The sequence below is a fragment of the Empidonax traillii genome, unplaced genomic scaffold (assembly GCF_003031625.1).
Source record: "Empidonax traillii isolate 1590-97213 ecotype Southwest subspecies unplaced genomic scaffold, ASM303162v1 scaffold1825:size107166, whole genome shotgun sequence".
Lineage (NCBI taxonomy): Eukaryota > Metazoa > Chordata > Aves > Passeriformes > Tyrannidae > Empidonax > Empidonax traillii.
Window position 1 is genome coordinate 25,410 of NW_020957018.1, and position 23,801 is coordinate 49,210.

The window sequence follows — 23,801 nt, forward strand, 5'->3', positions numbered from 1 at the left end:
GGGGGCAACAGAATGAGGTGGAAACTTCAAAGTGCAAGGCTACTTACTGAGCTCACAAAGCAGTGCTCGGACTCTCCGCTCTCAAACAGGATGACATCTTTGATGAAGACTGCGATGGCTCTCATTATGAAGGACATGAAGAGATGCATGTGAATATAATTTCGAGTGCAGTGCAGTTTCCTGTAGGGAAGAGATGAAACATTTTGTCAATAGCCAGGCTTCACAAAAGGGTTATTTACCTATTTGCATGTCTCTCCTGTAACTCATGGAGTTACAATTAAACATCAGACACCCCGAGACGGGCTCTGTTCTGATTTACATCACCACAAATCCACTTCAAGCCCTTTTTAAATCCACGGAACGTGGCGATCCACAGCCCTGCTGCTTTTGCCATTTCTCAGAAAAGCAGGACAAAACACAGAATGACAGAAAGCAGGTCCATCCCACCCTTCTCCACTGGAAAAGAAATGCTTTCCACTGAGCAGCTCACAATAAAGGGCTGTTTTCTACGTGGTGTTTGTGCTGCAATAATTCTTCCCAGAGTGAAATGTTTGTTCAAGAAGGGAAATAAATTCTTAGCATCTGTTGCCAAAATTAACACGTATTACAGGCTTTCTGGAGCAATATGAACTGTATAATTACTTATAAATTACTGGTTGTTAATGACGCTGAGAACACTGCCAGAATTCATCTGGTTTAAAGCACAGATTGGGTGAAACTTCTGGTGGTCAACTTGATAAACCAGAAAAAAAAAATATTTAAAATCACGTTAAAATAATGATCTGTGTCTGAGAATTGTATCTCTTCTGTTAAGCTCACAGTATCTCAAGAATGGGAAGTAAAAGTTATTCATCAAGGGCATATCTGAAAAAAGTGGCAAGCAGTTAAAAGAGAAATTATATATAATAAAATATTATTTTAAGATACAAATGATGAAATTGGCAATAAATGTACACCTGTATCCTGCACCATAGTTACACTGCTTTTTTGCTTTATTTATATATTAATCCTATTGCTGTGAGAGGGGGGAATATTCTTGAGAGAAAAGCCAGTATGTGGTTAAACATTATTTTTTTTCTGCTAATATTTTGAAGATGAATTTTGATCAAGTAGGTGTGGGTTTGTTTTTTTTTTTTACCAAGTGGGACTTTACCCCAGCCACGTGAAGAGCCCAGTACTCTGCAGGTGGGCACTTTGCACAGACACCAGAACCACCACACACCTCGCTCAGCAGCACAATCCACTGACCAGCCCCTAATGAGTCACCGCACCTTGGCAGGGGTTGTGCTCCTAATCTGGGGTGATGGCAAGATAATGTGGCTGAGTCCTCTGGACTTCCAGGTGAAGGGAAGTCAAATGACTCCGTTTCCCGCACAGGAACGGCGTGAACCTCCAGGGTTTCATCAGCCTGGCCCCTTGTACCATGCTGAGATAATCAGTATGTGTTGCTGACTCCCTCCTCCCTTGGGAAGGGAGTGGAGAGAACACACGTGAGGAGAGCAAAGTTCTGGAAAGGTGAGGCCAGTCTTGGTCTAAGTGTGAGAGTTATACCCTAGAATATAAGCCCTTTGCTACAGGAGGAGGTGGAAACACATCCCAGAGGTTCTTCCATTCACAGAGGTCTGATCTTTGCTGTTCTCCCTTCACCAAAACAGCTTTATAATAGGAGATAACTTATACTCAGACCTCTTCATTGGAGGCACCCAAATTTGGATGCCTGACTAATTTATAAACAAGAAACTGAGGATTAATTAATTTGCCACAATCTAGGCTTCTAATGCCACTTGATCAGCTGCAGAGTATCTGCCCATCAATTCATAAGGGCAGGGGTCTCCTGAAGGTTCTGCATCGTATCTGCTATCCTTGTGAACATCTCAGAGCTCCCAGCATGACTCAAAAGGCTCTGGGTGTTTCTGTCTTGCCATAAAGCTGCAGCAGGAAGTGTTTCTGAAATGCACTCTGGGAGGGAAGAGGCTGCCCAGAAAAATCTGTGGCTGCCCCATTCCTGGAAGTGTCCAAGGCCAGGTTGGACGGGGCTTGGAGCAACCTGGACTGGTGGAAGGTGTCCCTGCCCATGGCAGGGGGTTGGAAGAGGATGATCTTTAAGGTCCTTTCCAACCAAAACCATTCTGGGATTTTGTGATCCTGGGTAGTTTTGGAGTGTGATTAATCAGTACCACTTTGAATTTCTACTTTGAGCAGAAATTCCACAGTATCCATATATCTGACTCTGTGGGCTATAACAGGTTTATGGCATAATGGCCTCTAATACAGGGATCCATCATGTGACAATCTACCTTTAGTGAGATAAATCCACCTAAATAAAAACAGGATTTGGGTTATAAATCTCACACAAAGGCCACAAACCACACAGTAAAAAACAGCGGTGCCAAAAGACGGGAGAACTTTCTTCCGCTAATCCAACTCAGAAGTTTTTGGCATTTATCTGTGCCACTCATAGCCTATAAAGTCTATAACTTTAACAGCCTCTATGTCCTTTTGAGTGCCTTTTTTTTTTTGCTCATGGTCTTACCTGAAGAGACACAGGATGATCATAGCAGCTGTGAGGGCAATGAGGGACAAGGTGTGTCCGATGGTGTAGCCGGTCTTGACCGTGCCGTAGAACGCCGTTTGCTGGGGTAGTGGGGAAAGGAAAGAGGCAAAACAGGTCCTTTAAAGAGCTGCCAAAATGCATTCCTAAATACAGCACCACTGACTGGTGAGACAGGGAACTCATCCTTCTCCATCCTCTCGAAACAACTCCTTCACATCATCCAGCAGAGCACACGACTCAAACACCACCGGTGTGAATAAGAACACATCTGGTTGCAGCAGAGCTTGGATCACTCCAAAAACTGGGTTAGAGCTCCACCAGGGAAATGTTCCTGCTGGAAGGAGCCTGATTTGACACTTGCAGAGACAGCTACATGGTTAGAACCTTGTGGAACAAGAGTGATTAATGTTCAGCTAAAGAGCACACTGACACATCACGTGGGGAGGACGAGGAGATCCGAGCTTGTTGAGGAAGTTTGAGGGCAGAACTGCTCGGGTAATTGGTTTGTTTTTGTGGAAGTTGCGCCTTGTGCTCAGGCAAGTAACTTAAAACATTCTCACTGAAATCAAACCTAAGTTAATTCAGAAATACACAAGAGTTGGAAATTGGTTCGTGGCTTTGCCCTTCGACAGGGCACAGAGGGAATCCCTGGGACATGAATCCAACAGGGAATCCTGTTCTAAACAAAATGGGGAAGTAAGGCAGCAAAACTCCAGCCCTCCAAGGCTTTCCAGCAACACTCTAAATCAATACGTTCTGATTTTCACCTTAAAAAAAGGACAAAAGATAAAAGTATTTAGTCATTTATTTTATCAATGACAAATCTAAGTTTGCATGAGAATCTAACTCGTTTAGTGGAAAATCTCATTTTTTCCAGCCCTTGACTGACACTTCCCTGCCTTCCCTGTCCTCCTTTTCAATAAAAAAATCCCAAACAACCCAAACCACAAAGATCAGGTTAGACAGAAAATCTAAACCCAACCTTGTTTGGAGAAAGGCTCTTCAATAACACTGAGAGTTGACATTTTTAGATGTTATTTTCACAGGCCTTGACAAGTGCTTGGTACTTTACAGAACCAGTGGGGCTGAGATGAGTAGCAATCCTTTTAGCATTTGCACAAGCCAGCTTGGAGGTGGGGGGAGGTGAAAACAAGACACTCCAAGCTACCTAAATAAAGTCTTCTTTCCAGCCTTATTGGAGTTTGGGATCTCAAAGGCAGCTGAGGCTTTTCCAGTAAAACCTTTCCTCTTGGTTTCATCTTTCTCTCATTATTTAGTTCCCTTCTTGATGGCACCAGAGCAGAAATGTTCCAGGAAAGACCTGGCCAGCAGAAGGAGGGAGCTCATGGTAGGGGACTGTGTTTGAGGAAGAGGTTGTCCCACACTGTGTTTAGGAGAGCAGAGAAATGGGGGAAAGGAAATTAAGGGATATCACAGGAGGTGTCAGCAGTGAGATGGTGGATAGAAAATCTCCAGTGTGAATACAGATCCAGGCCTTTTGCTTCTCAGAGTTATTCCCAGCAGGAGGAAAGTCCTTGGTGTTATTCAACAAGCAATTCCCAATATTTCATGACATTCTTGTGTAGAGAGGGATGGTTCTGAGTTCAGCTTTAATGGAGCACGTGGGGTCATCTCTGCTCTGGAAACAGCATATCATGACTTCTCACTCTTCATTTGCACTCGCTGATGACAATCAGTTCCTACTTTACAGACATCAAAGCAGAGAATTTGACCCAAGATCATCACTGGAATTGGAGGGATTTAGGTAAGTGAAGGCAATGCATGGCAGGATGCCTGGGTTCCAGCTGAAGACCTAGGCTGACTTACAGAATGAAATCAGGCAATTTCATCATCGTCTCTCTGACTTCTAAAACCCTCTGCTTAATTTCACAGGAATGTGATAATAACAATTATTTCAGGTAGATGCTAAATTGAGATTAATTGAGAATCATCTTCCCTGGTTTCTGTTCAGTGACCTCAACATTTGTTCCTTGGTATCTTGGTTTACAAGGGGAAACATTTCCATTTGTAAGAGAAAAAGAAGAGAAACACTGATATAATGTCTTTCAGTTGCCAAACATGTTGGTTAAAACTTGAGCCCAAGAGGTCATAAAGTGTTCTACACGTGGAAGGTAATCAGTCTGCCCTGGATCTCGTGTCCCACACAACCTGCTGTTCTTTTTTTTTCCTGTTCCCTTTATTTCTTCCTCCCCAAACTGACAGCCAATTCACCACCACCAAAAACCCGTTCTTCCTCCCAGGCTAATACTGCATGTTCACCCCCCTCAGCCTCCTTTCACACAAATTAGACTCAAACAGCGTGACAAAAAGCGCAGAAATCAGGAGAAAATAATTAAGAAAGAATTAAAAGAGCACAATCCGTGTTCTCCTGGTAACGCGACACTCTGGCACTGCTGCAGAGCGCTGGGCCGCCAAAGCACGTCCCAGGAATTCCCAAATCCCTGCCTGGAACATGAACCATTCCCAGGGCAGACCTGCAACAATGGCTTTGGCAGAGCTGAGCTGGTGCCACTCAGCTCGGTCTGAGGGATGGGACACTCGAGGACGTGAAGTGGTGGCTGACCTTGAAGGCTCACTAAGACTTTCTTCAGAAGAGCCCCGAAGTTCTTTGTGCAACTTTCCCTTTGCTATTTTCTGTATTCCTCTGCTCCTAAAGCTGCCTCAGTTCTGTTCAGATCCTCTCTTAACTCTCTGAGTGCCTTGGGAATGTGGGACCACGCACTGAGAGCTCTCACCATGTGGAATTATAGAATGGGTTGGGTTGGAAGGGACCTTAAAGATCATCTTGTTCCAACCCTCTTCCATGGGCAGGGACACCTTCCACTAGCCCAGGTTGCTCAGAGCCCCATCCAGCCTGGCCTTGGACATTTCCAAGGGATGGGCAGTTCACAGCCTCTCTAGACAATCTGTTCCAGTGCTGTTCCATCCTCACAGGGAAGAATTTCTTCCTAATATCTCACCTAAACCTTCCTTCCTTCAGCTTAAGCTCATCCCCCCTTGTCCTATCATTCCATGCCCTTGTGAAAAATCCCTCTCCAGTCTTCTTGTAAGCCCCCTTTAAGTACTGGAAATATATATTCATTAATTCACTATTGAGATTCCTGTGTCCAACATTCACAAACACTGACATGTCATAAACCAGAAAAAAAAAAACCTAAACAACAACCATGGGAAGAGGTTTAATATAAACATATTATATAAAGATATAAATGTATTATATGAAAATATAAACACTACAATGCATGATTGCTGTGAAGTGTAATTCTTTTTCAGCATAAGCTTTCTCTTGTTGATTATGTGGCAGTTATTGGGGACTAGTTTAGTTTAGATTAGATGCTGAACTTTGAGTTAGGTGAGGCGGATCTTGCTTCTGACATTTGTCACCCTCTTCAGACTTTACCCTTCACGTCCTAGGACGCAGCAAACCAATAACAAACTCCTCCCTGCATAATGACAATCCCCAGTAAATCTATTTATACCTCAGTCAGCAATTGCTAATTTATATACAGACAACATCCCAGAGAGCTTGAGGATTTCCTTCCAAAATTCAGGAACATTTCACGGGAATGTGTGTTCCTTACAGTGCTCTAGATATTCAGGGATTGAGATCAGCAGGGCAGCACTGATGGCAAGTGAGTTATATCCTTTTTATCCCTTTTGATCCCAGTGTTGCCCTAAAAAGACTGGAAACCCCATATCTACTCAAGGAAAAACATAAATGTGGGGGGCTGGTTTCAAAGCTGACGATGGAACATGAAGCACCTGGAGATATTTGTAGGCATCATACAGACATTGGTCTGATCTTCACAGGTGCTGATTTTCTGTCACTGCCCTGGAAATTGTGGATGCCCCATCCCTGGAAGTGTCCAAGGCCAGGTTGGATGGAGCTTGGAGCAATCTGGGCTAGTGGAAGGTGTCCCTGCCCATGGCAGGGGGTTGGAATGAGATGGTTTTTAAGGTCCCCTCCAACTCAACCCATTCCATGATTCCATAAAATCAAAGAGAAGATCATTTCTTTGACCAAGCATTAGAATTCTGCTTCCAGGGATCCTCCAGAGGGCTCTCTTGGGGAAATGGAAAAAACTGGGCGTGGGAAGACCATCTGATACTGATCCCTGTTCAATGTTGATGTCTACCCATCCAGGCTTACAAACCTCTTCCCCTGGAGTGCTGTTGGAATCGTATCCACAAGCTACGGTGTAGGGAGCAGGGTACACGTCTGACCAACCCTGGCTTGTGCAATTCCTGGTCACGTTCCCTGGAAGGAAAGAGAAAAACCACAGCTTAGAAAACAAACTTTCCCCTGTGATACAAATGCCAGAGCACAATTCTTGGAGTAAAATTCTCCTGCTTTTTTTCTCTGTTATTAAGTTTCCATATTACACAGAACGTCCAAACTGGAGGGACCCACTGGGTTGTAAAGGGCAGACCTGAGAAACAAAGTGCATTTTAATACTTCTAATGGTGCATAATGCCAGTTGTACCCAGACCTTTGGGTGTTGGCACTGCACCAGTATTGTTTGAGAGGGTTACTGTCACATTGCCTTGTTCTTTCTTGTTCCTTCCTTCTTTTGTGGAAACATTTTATCCAAACAGATCAGTGCATTATTTGTGCCTGTGAGAAGCTGAGACAGGGATAGATAAAAAGTGCTCATTTCACATGGTGAAGGTAAGATTGGAGGCCTGGGAACTAAATGCAGTCCTTCAAACCCAAACCTTGCCTGGTCAAATGGCATTCCTGGGAATTCCACTCCACTCTTTTGGCTGAGAAAATTTGGCTGTGAGGGGAGAAAAAACACATTCTGACAACCTGTATTGCCTGCTTTAACATGTGTGCTCAAGGACAGGGAGACTTCCTGGGCTCTTCAGCAGGCTGAGTGCCTCCAACCAGCTAAAAAGAGCCTTAATTAACACAAGGACATCTCACTCCTTCAGCCAAAACTGGGCTTCCTGATCCATCCGGGATCGTAAGAACAAAGCACATCTCCCTTTGGAAAGCATCTCTGCTCCTCAAACCCAAATTGGCTCAATCCAGCAAAGGGAGGAGGGACCAGCAATCAGGATAAGCTTTACCCTGAGAGGTTGGTAGCCTAAAAGGCCGAGATACACCCTGCTCATACAGAAATAACAAAGTAAAAACATACTCAGTACATTGTAAATCCCCCCGGCACCTTCTCTGACCAGCAGTTCCTACCCTGCCCAGCTCACACCAATCCCACCATTGTGGCATTCCTTTGGTGCCATTCATCACACAAAACTGTCTCCCCCTGACTGGAAAGCTGGTTTAATAAACCAGAATGAACAAACAGCAATCAAAACTCGCTTCTCAGACGAGAAACGGCGTCGGTGAAACTCCAGAGCTCCGCAAACACTTCCAACAATGGGGTTCTTTGCACACAAGAGCGAGAAAACCTCTGCAAACAGCAGCAAATCAATTCTGCAGCTGTGAGTCAGGAAAATACCCGAGTTTCACCTCCAGAAATTTCTGACAATTGAGTCATCCGAACATCCTCCCAGCCGTGGAACTTGCTTTGCTCTGAAATCAGCAGCAGCCTGACCCCCTGGCTTCAGTCACCTGTTGAACCCTTGTGACAGGAGGATTTTCACACTAAACCTGTCCCTGGAATTTGCCTCTGCAAGAGATCTGAACTCCATGAAAGCTCTTGAAGGTTCATTCTCCCAGCTGGTCCAGGAGCAGCAGCTCCAGCACACCTTGGAGCTGCTCCTCAGGCTTTTCCTGCGCTGTCACTGCCTGCAGCTCCTTTGGCCAGGCTTCACATTGGGATCGCAAGAGATCTTGGGCAAACAAAATCAAGGCCATGACTGTTCAGTGTCCTTTTTTTTTTTTTTTTTTTTGAGGTGTTATGCAATTTCTGTTATTTCTTCTTCATTACAATGGATCCCATTATCTGAACTTCATTGTTTCTTGTTTCCTGCTCGAAACTCCTTTCTGTTTGGGGATGATTTTAGATTTCACTGTGGTTTTGGTTCTTTGTTGCTTACCCTCAGTGAACTAAGGGGTGCTTCTTTCAGCCTTATTGTCTCATATTTCTTCTTTTTAATTCCACTTCCTCACAAATGGTTGGATTATTTTAGAAATCTCAAATTATCTTAATACTTTAGCAGATGTGGGAACTCAGGTAGAGGGAAGCACAATGACACAGCATCACTGGGATTAAAAATTAACAATAATAATAATAATAATAACAATTACTTTGATTTTAGAGAAACTTCTCACAGAAGTTTTTCTGCCACTCTTTGCTGCTCAGGCCACTTTTAGATATGGAATTTCACCCATATGGTGTGACACAAGAAATCTTTGCTCACTGATGTCTGAGAGGTGTAAAAAGGACAAGGTTAGAAAATGAAGATTTTACTTCCCCACAGTTTTGGCTCAAGTGATGGCTGATGTTTCCCCTCAGACCAAACAGCATTTCTAATTACTACTGTTTACCAGATTAGTTTCTATATTGAAAAAAAAAAAAAAAAACCACAACAAAAAAACCCAGAAAATTTGGAAAAGTGCCTCAGAAGATTCTTACTCTGAGATTTACAGGCAGTGAACTTCAGACAAGTATTAAACTGAGATTTTGATGTTTCAAGGTCAATTTAAAGCTCTGCCACAGACCCCCAGTGAAAATCCAGCCAGTTCTGGTGGCCTCCCTTGCTCTCGGTTTACCCACCAGACTTTGGTAATAAAGTCTGATCATTTGAAAATGGAAAGGCAAATTTTTCAAAGCACCAGGAGCTGTATGTGCCATTTTACAGGACTGGTGGTATTAGTTATCAGCCATGAAACAATCTGCTTTTTGTGGGGTTTATATTTCACTTTGATCAGAAATGTTGCCACTGTCAGACTGGTGCATCTGCTCCTAAAAGCAATAGGATGAGGGTTTCCATTTAAAAGATAAATAACAAAAAGCTTCACTCGAAGAAGCCACAGCTAACTCTCATTTATGGTAAAAATAACCTTGAGTTTGGAAGAGTCCTTTGGAGGTCACCTGGTCCAAACCCCCTGCTCAATCAGGGTCACCTAAAACTGGCTGAATGGAAGCATGACCTTTTGGATATTCTTGGGGTCCTTCAAGGATGGAGACTGTACCCCATCTCAGGGTAATAACCTGTTCCTGTGCTTGGTCACCCTCACAGCAAAAAAGTGTTTCCTTGTGGAAATGGAGATGGAGTCTCCTGTGTTTTAGTTGAGCCATGGCCAGAAAATGTGAAGAGGAGGGAAGGCAACTGGGCTAAATTGGTTACACTGTAGTGTAAATGAAGTGAAATCACCCCTTCATGGACGGTGGGAGATACCCAGGCTCACAATTTGATTGTGTGAGTCCTCAGCAAAGCACCACAGGGAGACAATTTGAGGGACCTCAGCTTCTTCACCGCTGTCATTTCTCTTTGCAGGTAGGAGGACAAAGGAGTTTAAAGGTGAGTTTGGAGAGGGAACAAGGTGATGACCTTTCCATAAGGCTCCCTGCCAGGTGGGAGGGGATGGATGAACAAAGGGAGCAAAGGAACAAAGTGCAGAAAGGAAAGGGGGAAAAAAAAGGTAGTTAGTAATCCTTATACAAGCTGGAGAGACTACAGTGAGCAGAGCCAGGATGGGAAACTAAGAAGATTCCAAAAATACACTGTGGCATAAAAGCCACTGCTCACAGAGGAGAATTCAAGTGTAAATAAGAAGCAAGATGACCTTTGGCTCATTTATATGGGTGTTAATGACAGTCAAAACATAAAACACTATTGAAAGGCAAGGGGTGAAGCCACAGGCCTGAATAACCAGTTTTCAGGAGGTTTTACTGCAGCAGGGCCTTAAAGGCTCAGGAGAAGCATCACAGGCCACAAGTGTTTAATTAACTCCCCACATATCAGCTCTTTGCAGATTTACTGACCACAGCACTGCAAACATTTTAGTGGCTTCAGGTTGTGCCCCAGAGAGAAGGGCAGGGTCTCTCTCAGGTTCAACACCTGAGCCATCTGCAGCCCCTTAAACACTACCCAGGGAGGATGGACCATCTGAGTAGGTGTAAAGTGCTGTATGGTTTGGTGTTTGTCACAGTGAGCGCAGTAAAACACTGCCACAGGTTGCCCAGAGAAGCTGTGGCTGCCCCATCCCTGGAAACATTCGAGGTCAGGATGGATGTGACTCTGAACAACCTGGTCTAGTTGAAGATGTCCCTGCTCATGGTGAGGATGTTGGGCAGGATGACATTTAAAGGTCCCTCCCAACCCAAACCATTCCCTGATTCTGTGATATTACACAAAGAATCATAAAAATGGGCTGGGTTGGAAGGAACCCATAAGCTCATCCAGTGCCAGCCTCCTGCCATAAATGTGTGTATAATAAAACACAGGCCCTTGTCACTCACTAGATGAGATTCACAGAACGTTCTGAGATGGAAGAGACCCACAAGGATTATTGAGTCCAACTCCTGGCCCTGCACAGGACACACCAACCATCCCACCATGTGCCTGAGAGCGTTGTGTAAACCCTCCTGGAGCTCTGGCAGCCTTGGGGCTGTGCCCACTGCCCTGGGGAGCCTGTTCAGTGCCAACCACCCTCTGGGGGAAGAACCTTTCCCTGAGATCCAACCTGAGCCTGCCCTGACACCGCTTCAGGCCATCCCCTTTAATCCTGTCCCTGGTCCTCACAGAGCAGAGCTCAGTGCCAGTCCCCCTTCCTCTCATGAGCAAGTTGTGACTGCCATAAGGTTTGGGATGAGCTCTTGGCCTGTATTCCTTGAAAACCTGCTCCCAGTGTGCCCTGGAGGTCTTGGACACGAAGCAGGAGCAGAGATTGCACTTCCTCCACACACCTCTGCATCTTTCCAGTTCCACGTCTGCTGTAGAGCAGGACTTCACCATCTGGCCCAGCAGCTGCTCCAGGTTTGAGCAAACCCTTCTCAGGAGTTCACAAAGCCCTCTCTGATTTCCCAATCTGCATGGTTTGTTGGCACACCTACCGGAATTTTTGGTTGGAAGCAAATTATCTGAATGTTTCCATCTGAGTGATCGGCTTGTGTGGTTGCACAAACTCTGGGACGTGGCTCCAACCCGTCCTAAGCAGCTTTTTGTCCCTTGCAGGGGGTTCAGGAACTCTCTGCTCTGGGTAGTAAAGAGAGATGGAAGGAAATTCCTCCTACCTAACAACAAACTGGTCCTAGTGGAAGGTTCCCTGCCCGTAGCAGTTGGAAGTAGATGATGTCTAAGGCCCCTTGCAACCCGAACTATTCCATGATGATTCTCTGATTCTACATTTTGAGACAAGTTTTGTTTTTGTTTATTTTTGCCCTTTTCATGGACACTTTTGCTCAGCACCATAAAACAATCATTCCCTATCTACTCTCTCCACAACATCCCTGGCTGTATTTGCCTCAGACTCAGACCCTTTCAATCCACGTTTTTACAGGTGGATGAGCATTCATCTAGTTTTGTTTTGCCTGTCTCTATCTTTATTCAGACATTACTCCAGTGACAGTGGCCCTGTTCTCCTTTGGGCAGGAATCTCCCACCTGATGGACCTGCTCAGCTGCACATTCCATGAGGTCTCCTGGCCTTGATCTTATTCCCTCCACTGCCCACACAAACAGCCCAGAGAGTTCTTCCTCTGCCTCCAGGATCCTCCTATCCCTATCCAAAGGATCTAACTCTGTTCCACAGTGAATATTTCTTCCAGTCACTGTTCCCTGGGGAAGATGGAGAGATGCTGTTCTACACCAAAGCACTGCACACACCAGTTATTAATGGGAGAGAATTTCTGGAACAGGAATGCAAAACCTTCTTATTCAACTCCCTGATTTATAAACTCCTCTGGGAATGATGTGGAAGAGGCATGAATCAAAATGACTCTGCAGGTTGGGTTATACCGACCAGGAAAGGGCCTGGTGGAAGAATGACGTGACTTTTTCACGACACGGAAGGAGAGAAGGGAGGAGTTGGTGGAACAAAGATAAAACCAGAACATTTCCTTTATCAAAGGTGTTTGATCAGGGGTAGGAGTTAAACACTGAACTGAATAAATGCAGAGGGCTGTTGTCTATGTCTGGCTCTTAAGGTTTTTTTTCCTCTTAATTTCTTTTTGCCTCTCAGCTGTTTCAAGAACACACTTCAGACCCAGAGGCACGTCTGAAAGTTTGTCTTAGAGGGGCTGTTTTAGCTCTTTGATCTTTGGGGAAGAAAACCTCTTGCTGGCTTTTAATGGGAGCCTGAATTTAATGGGAGCTCAGGAGTGTTTGCTTTTACCCCCTCTTGCTGCTCTTGCCCTTTTCTGTAAGAGCCTCTAGAGCAGAGGGGAAGGTCTGCTCTGACCACCAATATCCTGCTTCTCCCTCATCATATTCCATGGTCACAAACTGATTTTTTCAAGCAGAAGCTGTTAAAGCAACAGCCCTACTTGTCATTTACTCCTCTTGAGATGCTGCTGGGCCCATTGGCACATCAATAGTTCCATTTTTATTATTGATCCGTCCCACTGCTCTTGGGAAACACTTGAGACCTGCAGACAGCTACAGCTTGCATTAAACTGGATGCTGGAGTGGTTAGATCTGGGGAATAAAAATTTGTGGGGTAATCATGACAAGAGATCTTCCAAACTTGCTTCCTCTGCCTCAGCCAGGATATCACAAGGTCATTCTTCCAGTAAAATTTCTCTGCTTTATGTTATTTCCTGTTTTTATACGTCATAATTTTTTATATGTCATAATTTAATGTCCCAGTAGGGGCCATGGCATGGTGTGAGCCCATCACACAACAGGCACAGCCTTCATTTTCTTCATTTGCTGTTTTTCACATCACTTGGCCTGCAGTCACTGAAGCCACATTTCCAGTGCCCTGAAATATCCTGCACCCCGTTTTTGGGGGCAATAATCCCTTTTTCCTTATCTCCCTTTGCCTTCCCTGCACTTTCTAATTGTGGAAACCTCGATCCTTAGCAAATACAGGCAATTCCTCCCTTCCAAACATCACCTGTTCCCTTTCATTAGTCGCCCTTGGTAAATTGTTTGTTTCCTCCTACCAAAAGCAGAGCTGCCAAACTTTAGGACGAATTTCCCATGAGATCTTTTGATGCTCCAATCACAGCATTCCAGGAAACATTCACAACAAAAAAAGATGCACATTTTTGGGTAGGGGGAGTTACAGCAACTCCACAGCCTGAGCAGGTGGAGGGCTCTCAGTGAACAAACCTCCATAACAAAATGCCCTCAACTGCTCGTTTCCTTTTAAATGAGCACTGCAGCGAATAAATAATGGGTCTGGCTCATTTTGGAGTTCTTTACAGCACTGGGGATGTCTCCTCATTATCTGCTGCTATCTGCTCCTCCCTCTCCTCATTTTATTCAATTTTTGTTCCCGTTGCAAAAGCAATATAGAACAAAAAAGTGTTCATGAGGGGCGGGAAAGGAGAGCGGAAATAAATTTAGAGCCCCAGAGGACAAAAGGAGTTGGGCAAGCCCAAAACTCAGAAGGATTTCATCTCAGCGAGTGGGATTCCAGAGACTGGTTATTCCCCCCCCCCCCCCTTAAGCCAATTAATCTTACAATTGAAGCTTAAAAACCATCAGTGCTAATTTATACTGACCAACGTGTGCACGAGGGGCAATTTGCTTCTGGAGAAATTGTGAGAAATAACCCATTATTACAAATTTCATCTTCCATGTATTAAAAGCAAGCTGGAGCACTCTGGTCAAGCACCTTCCCCTTAAGGGAAGGTGCCAAAAATATTCTCATCCGTCTCCCTCACACGGTGGTGACGAACGCTGTGAAATAATGAAAATTTTTTTGAATCCGTGATTGCCATAAAAATTTAATGTCAAATGACATCAGGGCTATGGCAGGCATTTTATGGATTCTAAATGCCAGGAGATATTTTATCCTCTACTTTCCATGAGATGGGATTATTAGTCATTTGAAGAGCATATTCTCTGTCAGGTGGGAAAATGACATTAACTCTTTGCTTCCCAGTGTTTCCACCTTTTCCTGCTGTAAATAGACAATAAGGTTTTCTCCTGCTCACAGTTTGATAGGAGCTTTCATGTTCCTGCCAAGGGAACGACACGAACATTAAACCAGGTGATTGAGTTCCTTGAAAGCTACTCAAGGGTCCTGACTGCAACAAAGGCAGAACTGCTTCACAAACTTTGATGGCATTAATTCTGCAAGCAATCCCCTAAAACAAGAGGCAATCTTCCCCTCCTTTCATGTCAGACCATCCCTGCTTCCCACGTCTGTGTGCGGCTGTGGATGGCTCGGAGAGAAATCAAAGCTGCCCTTTCTGCTTTGGGAAGGGCCTCAGCTGCTCTGTTTACAGGAGTAGATGGAGCACTTCTGCTCTGCAGAGCTGGGATTCCATACTGGAAGACATTCCCATCTGCCAGAGCCACTCCACAATCATTCTGTTGTAAATGGAGAGAAATATGTGGTTTAGCGATGTTTTCCGACTCATCCTGAAGTCTAAAAACTACCTGAACTGCACCTTTAAAGAGCCCTTTTCTCACCTCTGACCGTAAAAACCAGCTCAGAGATAGGTTTTACTTATGGAAAACTCCAAAATCAGTTGATACAAATGCCACTCCAGGTTGGAAATTGTTTTCCTAAATATCTTAGCACCGGGTCCTGAGCTCACAGATGGGCACCTCCACTAGAAACACTGAGGGCTCCCTTCAGGTTCCTAACCATGAGCATCTGGTACTGTTTGAGATGCACTGGAGGGCATTTGCTGAGCTCCCTGCTCACAAAAAACTTACACCTGCTGCAGGCTCACTGCAAGGTGGGTGTGCAGGGAAGGGCCAGGGTTTGGTTTGTGTCTGAGGTTCCTTCTTGGCACAGGGAGACAAAGGCACAGAGAGCCCAAATGATGATCTGAGTGCTCTTAGTGAAGCCTGGGCTTCTCCCAGGATGGGAACCATCCACTTCACAGGATCACAGGGTCAGGAAAGTTGGGAAAAGCCTCCAAAAACCCAACCCATGACCGATCCCCATCTTGTCAACTAAACCAGAGCACCGAGTGCCACGTCCAGTCTTTTCTTGAACACCTCCAGGGGTGGGGACTCCACAACCTCCCTGGGCAGCCCCTTCCAATGCTTAACAATCCTTTCCATGAAGAAATTCTTCCTGATGTCCAACCTGAACCTCCCATGGTGCATCCCAATGGTATGAGGCCATTCCCTCTTGTTCTGTCTCCAGTTGCTTGGGAAAACCTAACCCAAAGTTTTTTAAAATCCTCTTAAGCACCTGACAGACCCAATGACAGACAAGCCATGAGAGATCTTCACCTTTCTGCAGGGGGACAGGGAGACCAGGGTGTCCTAAGACAACTCAGGGAGCAACAGCTGCACCTGAATGGGCAAGTTTATGGATTCTCAGAAGTCCATCCTCCCACAGAATTAAAGGCATCCCACTTTCCTCAGCTTAAGTTCAACGTAGCCACAAGGATTTATATATTTATGTACATATTTTTATAAAAAATGTACATATTAATTACATAAATAAATTACATATTAATTACATATATAAATTAATTACATATATAAAAATGTACATATTTATATGAAAAATGGAATCATAGGATCATTAAGGTTAGAAAAGACCTCTAAGATCATCAAGTCCATCCACTAATTCAACACTGCCAGGTCCACCACTAAAGCATGTCCCTAAACACCACCTCTGTATTTTTGAACACTTCCAAGGGCAGTGAATCCACCCCTTCCCTGGGTAGCCCATTCCAATGCTTGACCTATATATATATAGGTATATATATATATAAAACCAAATATATATAATATTTTCCTCATTGCTCTGCTCTGGGGGGGATTATGCATTAGGAAAACTTGTTGGAGAGACATTTTTTGCACTGATTAAGTAACTCAGCTGGGTCTGTAAAACCCAGGGAGGGAATGCTGTGCTCGGGAGAGGGCACAAAGCAGGAACAGCAGGCAATTATTCCACGTGGCTGAACCAGTGCACGGGGGTCTTGTCCTGCAAGATGGGATATTACAGCAGCTTCTGCCTGTTTTCCCTGGCTGTTGACACAAGAGTGATGAACTAGTTGGGAATTTTGGAAACAGGGAGGTCAGCACTAGGACGGGACTCCAGGGATTTTGAATTTCCCTTCTGGGTCTACGAAGAATTTTGGTGTGGCCTTGGGCAAGGCAGGTGATCAGCTGGTTAATGAGTGCAGTGCCCTGGCCTGCTAAACAGGGATGATATTGTATCCTTGCTCCCATCCACATCCTTTGTGTGAGTTTGGACTGCCCAGGCTCTAAAAGTGGAGATTTATCAGCTCGCTGAATAACCTCCAGTGCAAAAGAGCTCAGTTCTCTGTGGAGGTCTGCAGGGATTCCATAATAAAAGGAGTAAAAAATGACCATAAACCACCAGGAGACAACCAGTCCTGTTGCTGCACAGCCCCCTGAGACCCGAGTTTTAAACTAAACCTTCCCAAACACCCCAGTGAGTTAAGAGACTTCCTCCATTAATCTTCCCTGCCCATTATTTGCCGGGTTAAATTTCTTGGCCCGTGGCCAAACCTGTCATTTCAGCAGAAAAAAAAAAAACAAACACCAAAAAAAACCCCCACAACCCTTTATTCTGTGCAGCTTCAGCTTGTTTTGTGTCAGAGACTTAATTAATGATGGTGCTGAACTGCTCATTTTGCACAACAAACATACCGTGACACAGGTTGATTCGGTTTTCAGCGCACAACATCCTGAATATTGGATTTCACCAGGAGCCACTTTCAAACCCCTGAGACCCAGAGTGTGGGATGCTGCAAGGACAGGGAGGATGCTCTGATGGTTTGGGCATCAGAAACCTCCTTTATCTCACGGAAAGAGCTTGTTTCCCCCTCTGATTATACGATGGAGCTTCCCCCCCTGTGAAGCCATAAAGAAGGTTTTGGGGATTTGCTTACCAAGGAAAGAGGTGAGGAATCTGAAGTACTTGGGGCACGGTCGTACCACGACTTCCCCCACCTCCGCTTCGGGCCAGCACGTGATGTTGTCCCACTGCCTCCTGCAACCTGGGGAGGAGAGAAAAGCAGGGGGTTGAACACACAGGAGTTGCGTCTGCTGGATGGAGCAGGTGTGTGGAGCCCATCACCCCAGTTGCAGGCACCTTTTGGAATGAAGGGCACTGAAATATTTCATTTAAACACGCAGCTTTCAGCCACCCCAGTCCCTGAAATTCAGCACTGGTGGTGTCTGTAATTTTCCAGAAATCAGCATAGAAGGAACAGCAATTTGGTGTAAGAACCAGGCAAATCAGAGTTGGCAGAGAACAGATTAAAAAGTCAGAAATGCCTAATCAAACCTCTCTCTTCCTTGCTTTAACCCCTCCCTGTCGCATTAAAACACCTGATCTGAAATGTGAGGCACGACCCCCCTTCCTCCTCTGCTCCCCACAAAATTCTGCCATCAGTTTGCCCTGGGATGATTGGGCAGGGGCTGTGAACAGCAGGAAAGGGGACACGGATGGCAATCAAGGGACCAGGAGCCAAATCCCTTCCCCAGAAGGAGTTTTTTTTCTCCTCAGAAAGGGGGAAGGCACAAAACACAGCTGGTGGCTGAGGAGGGACAGTGGATAACAAAGAATTCAGATACATTTTTGCCTCGATGTGTTACCTATTTCAGAGTTCTCAGCAGAATTTTGAGAACATTTTTTTTATCCCTCCTTTAAATTTCCAGCAGGGAGGGGCTTCATTTATTGCCTGGGTTACGCAGGTGGGTTGTCAACAGACCTCCCTTTTTCCAGCATCTCACAGTTATTTGTGATGCACCATTAGGCTGCAACACCTCCCCAAATGTGAATAAAACGCTGCTGCTCAGGCCAACAGCCCAACACAGGAACCTGGGAGGTGAGGAAGAAGAGCTGAGGAAACACCTTTCTCACAGGCAGCTGTGAGAACCACTGTCAAACTGCAGTTCTGGGTAATTACACCCCCATCTGAAATTCCTGCTTTAAAGCACCTTTTAATACTTGAGCTAAAAAAAAAATTATATAAAAAGGCTGGTGTCATCATCAGCCTGTGCAGAGCAATGTGCTGTCTCAGATCAATAAAAGAGAGCACAAAAAAAAAACCCGCTTTGAAGCTGAAAAAGAACCCTCAGCTTATTTCAAAGCGATTCTGTAGGTTCTTCCTCCCTTCTTTCCCAAACAAACTGAACTTTTCGAGTGAAGTCCTGAGGTGAGTTTAGCGGAGCCTGAGAAATGGAGCAAGTGATGGTATCTTTTGCAGGCTGTGGAGTTCATCAGAATTCAGTTTTCAGGTTCCTAATACCAGGTTTCACAGTTATCTGCCACCAAACAGCCAGCAGCTCCCAAAGGATTAAGATATTAAAGATTGTGCCCACGGAAAAGAGATGATTTCAGGATGGGGTGTTTCATGCTCTACAGCCTTTCCCTCCCTGAACCTCAATATATTCTAGTGAGCCCATTACCTCAGGACAGGTTATGGTGTAAAATAAAATACGAGGTGATAGTATCAGATGGCTTTTTAAGTGTCCTGAATTATGCACTCGGAGCATTTTTGTGATCTGTATCTCTTTGCTGTGTTGACATTTTTCACCACCAGCTGTGATGCATGAAGGAAGCTTTTAAGGTGTTCACTTTTGTAACAAAAGCTTCCTTTGATTAACAGAAAGTGAAGATATGCAAGACTGGCCTTGCAAGACAAATAAAGTGTATCTTTTAAAAATTATTTCCTCTGTAAATACACCTTTACAGAGCCTGTTGGCTCTTACAACACCATTCTTCCTTACTGCTGCCCTTTTCAGGCGTGCTGAAAGCATTTGAGCAGCTCCCTGGAATGCTCCAGGTTTTAAAGGGGGGATTCAGGTTCTTAAATTTATGCATCTGAAAGTGAGGTGTGTCAACCTAAAGAAGCCAATGGAAAGCAGAACTCTGGTTGGACTATAGGATCACAGAACCCTAGAATGGTTTGGGTTGGAAGGGACCTTAAAGATCATCCCATTCCACCCCCTGCCATGGGCAGGGACACCTTCCACCAGCCCAGGTTGCTCCAAGCCCTGTCCAGCCTGGCCTTGGACATTCCAGGGATCCAGGGGCAGCCACAGCTTCTCTGGGCAACCTGTGCCAGGGCCTGCCCACCCTCACAGGCAAGAATTTCCTTCTAATATCTAATCCAAATCTCTCCTCTATTAATTTAAAACCACCCACCGTTGTCCTATCACTATTTGCCCAAGTAAAACTCGCTTTTAATCTTTTTTTATAAGGTCCTCCTGTCTTTTATAAGGTCCTTTTTACAAGGACCATTTATAAGGTCCCAGAAGGCCACAGTGAGGTCTCCCTGGAGCCTTCTCTTCTCCAGGAGAACCCCCCCAGCTCTCCCAGCCTGGTTCCAGAGCAGAGGGGGTCCAGCCCTTGGAGCATCTTTGTGGCCTCCTCTGGACCTGCTCTAACAGTTCTGTGTCTCTCCTGTGCTGATTATCTGAAGTTCAGTAATTCGAGTAATTTCTTTAGAGATGTTCTCTTCTCTCCAACGAGTAGAAGAGGGCCTGCATGAATAACTCGTGTTTAAAGAACAGGAACAATCAAAGACTGATACCTGCAAGATGCTTTGCACCTGCAGCCCAACGCTTGCCACTCACACTGTCATCATTCCATCACAACGTCAGGTTAAACTTCGTGCTCCTCCATCCAACCCAGGACACAGACAAACTTTATCAAAGACCCTTCCAGAAAACACTTTTCTTTCTCCCAAACTGTCAGGCCTTACCCTGGCAAACTGCTGGGAGTTGGCAGGCAACGTTTAGCTCTGTCAGAGTGAGAAATTAATAACCCAAGAAAACTATTTGAGGGCAGAAACAGCTGCAATGTGCCTTGGAAAAAGGAAATCCCTCCCTTCCTGGTGGCACCAATTTGGTCTTCGTGGATGTAACAAAGATGGCAAGTTGTTTGGCCCGATAAAGTCATGTTTGGCGATTGGTAAGTGCTTCTCCAGTAATTAATTATAAATGTTGTCTTCTCCCATGCACTTGTATCTGCATCTGCAAGAAGGATGAAAAGGTGTTTATCAACCTTCACCCAATGCAGCAGGTGCAAATGAGCCATGAATCAACCTACTCTGAAACTCCATTTCCATCTAAGGAACTGCTCTGATCACTTTTTTGTTACCAAAATACGAGGAATACCCACTGCCAAGGGCTGGGCTTTGCTTTGGAGAGGATCACAGGTGACTTCTGGGGAAGAAGCATAAAAATAAGTGTGTGGCTTTTCCAAGCACTTACCACATCCCTGGGTATTCAGGTACACTCTTTAAACCCTTGTCATTATATAATTAGTTATCTATATATATATAGATAAATATTTTAACTATGGCTTCCAGACACGCAGCTCTGCCCTGCTCTCCCCTGGGGGATGGTGAAGAGCTTCTGATCTAGAGGAAGTAGTTGAAGACCACTGACCCAATGCTGGCTGCAGTGGATTAGGAAACCCCACCACAGCTGCACATGGTGGTCACCTTTTCCACTGTCTCTGCTCAGAGTGAGTCAGAGCTCAGGCCCTCATTTCCTCTCCCTTTTAAAGGTTAATAAACAAGAATGAGGTCAGTTCTCGTAAGCACAGGCACACAGTGGTTTGCAGAACTGGCAGACCAGAGCATAAAACCCATTTATTTTGAGTCCTATCTCCACTCACAGCAGATACACAGTCAGAGCTTATCTAGGAAGCAGCAGAGAATAACTTTGCTTCGTGAATAAACATGACTTCCAGAGCTTTGGCACGGCTCTGGGATGGGAGTGGGTTTGGCTGAGGGAAGAAATGAATGGCAGCAGGTTGGTGCCAGGCACTCTCTGAACCCAGGTGAACTCCCAATTCAGAAAAAAAACCCCAGAATCTCTCTCTCCCAGAATCTCAGAATCATTAAGGTTGGAAAAGACCTCTAAGAAGATCGACCTTGGAGCCAATCCCGCTGTGCCCACTAAAATCTCACACCAAGCCCTCCCTGAGAAACAGGGTCACTCCTGGGCTCTTCTGAACGACATTCCCACACATTTTGCCCTTTGAACCCACGTTGAGGTGCAAAGATACCCCCTATTTGTTGCCTGGGGTGTCTCTGCATGGCTCTCACTCCCCCCAGGAGGCACCAGCAAGGCAGAGGCACAGCCAAGGTGAGACATCAGAGGGTGCCATCACAGCCTGGTGTGTTGCACTGGAAACTCATTTTCACTCCAATTCAATACCAGCAGGCACTTCCCAAGCTCTCAGGAGCCAGGGCTGTAAATAGCTCTGGGGTGACATTTATTCTCAAGCTCAGGCAGAAGAGCAGCCCGGGGGCTCACCCGGGGTTTGCCCAGTTTGGTCCCAGTACAACCATCTCATTACAGCCAATTATCATGGCATCAATCTCCCTGTCCCAGCTGAGCACTCAGCTCTCGGCTGACTGAAGAAAATAAGACACCAAAAGATGCTTCCTGCAACTCAATCCCTTCCAGACAGGCAGCTTGAATTTAATCACAGTGGAAGTGAGGAAAACCCACCATCACCCTTGGGTGATTACAACTGCCCCAAGCTCCAATGAGTAGAGACCTCCCAAACCAGGGATAATCTATTTAAATCTTAAAAGTTGTCTGTAATAATAATTTAAAAAAATTCCTTGGTTAAAAGTTCTTTTTCTTCCATAAATCTCGTAAATTAAAAGCAACTTGATTTTGCTTCTGAACCCCGGGAAAATTTTAAAACTCACAACCTCCTGGGCAAAAGAGTGGCACAGTTTAAAGTGTCCACTGACAGAAAAAAATATATTCTCTTCTGAATTCACTTTGAACCTGCTCATTGCTGGTTTCACGAGGAATAGCCCAGTTCTTCAACAAAGACAGAAATACTCACAGTTGAACCACAAAATCTCTTTCCCTGGGGAGAAAACCCATAAAATCCTCTTTAATATCCCTCCTCAGGCATCTCTTTTTCAAGCTGAAGCATCCTTGCCTTTTTAGTAGCTTCCAGCATGGCAACAGCTCCCTATTAATTTCTCCTTTTGTGGTTTTAATTCTTCCCCATCCTGCCCTGGACTTGCAGAATAGGGTTTTAACCTTATTTTTTCTTTGACAGATGGGGTTTGATTGGCTCCACGGGTTAGTAGATGTTACCATCCCACCCTTTCCCTAAAAAAATTCACTGTATTCCCTGCTGTGCCCTGCTCCCCTCAGCTCCACCTCATCCCCTTTTTTGGTTTTTATCTCCTCTGCTCCGAAGCAAACCCATCCCCTCAGAGCTCCCCTTGCAGCTTTCCTTGGCCTTGCATTTCATCTGGATGTTTTTTGTTATGTTCTGACAACAGTGGACTTTTTTCCCCACTCTGCTCTTGATGACCTTAAAAGGTCTTTTCCAACCTTAATGATTTTATACCAAGAACACCATTACATGCTGTAAAAACTGGTTTGAACTTCTGCACTGGCTTCCAGCAGAAGCTGTCCAGGCACCCAAGAGGAAATATTAAAAGATGACTTTATTCCCAAATGTTTGCAGAAATTTGACTTAAAGGCATACGAAGGGAACCTCACCTTAAGCCCCCCAGACTGAGTCATTCCACTCAGCGGGAAAGAAATCACCAGGGACTATTTTTGGAGGATTATTTTTAAGCACGAAAATCCTGTGAGTTTTTCCATCGTCAACATCTACTAGTAAACAAGCTAAAAAAAAAAAAAAAAAAAGAAAAAAAAATTGTAATCCCTCAGACTTTCTTTAACCAACAAACTAAATGAACACTTGACTTTTTTCATCCCTCCGGATCACTCTTTTTGGGAATCAATTTTGATTTCTCTCTCCGAAATCCAATTTATAAATCAAAAGCCCGTCTGCCTAATTCCAGAACGTGTAAACTGAAACAAAAGGTGCAAGATTGAAGATGGAGATTTACAAAGTGGGCTGCCAAAAATGTGACTTATCTCCTCACCAGCCTCTAAACAAAAGATCCATCTGTAATGCTCTGACATGGAACATGCTTAAAGGATTACTCCAGAGCTTCCTCACTGCTTGCTGATGTCCCTCTGCTCTTCCAGGAGTTGTGAAAAACTGGATTTATAGGGAACCAGACTGTGAATTTAGGTGGATATTCTTCCTATAAGTTTTTTTTCCCCTCATTTTAGCATTTCCAGACAGAATTCCTAGTGAAGATGGCTTGGCTCAGCCTCTGGGAACACCTTTTCCTGCATAACTTATGGTGTCTGCAATACCTCCCAAAGCACTTATCCTGGATGAAAAGGGTGAG

The 23,801-nt window shown here is 44.8% G+C and overlaps 1 protein-coding gene across 2 annotated transcripts in view; it reads right to left on the minus strand.

Annotated features, from left to right (window-relative positions):
* VIPR1 (vasoactive intestinal peptide receptor 1) overlaps nucleotides 1-23,801 on the minus strand; it is a 67,015-nt gene that overhangs the window by 25,403 nt on the left and 17,811 nt on the right. For both annotated transcript variants that reach the window (XM_027908737.1, XM_027908736.1), the window contains 4 exons: nucleotides 17,487-17,594; nucleotides 6,730-6,833; nucleotides 2,534-2,634; nucleotides 48-180 (listed from right to left, as the gene is read on the minus strand). In XM_027908737.1, coding sequence (XP_027764538.1) covers nucleotides 48-180; nucleotides 2,534-2,634; nucleotides 6,730-6,833; nucleotides 17,487-17,594 — 446 coding nt within the window. The remainder of the gene's footprint in view (nucleotides 1-47; nucleotides 181-2,533; nucleotides 2,635-6,729; nucleotides 6,834-17,486; nucleotides 17,595-23,801) is intronic.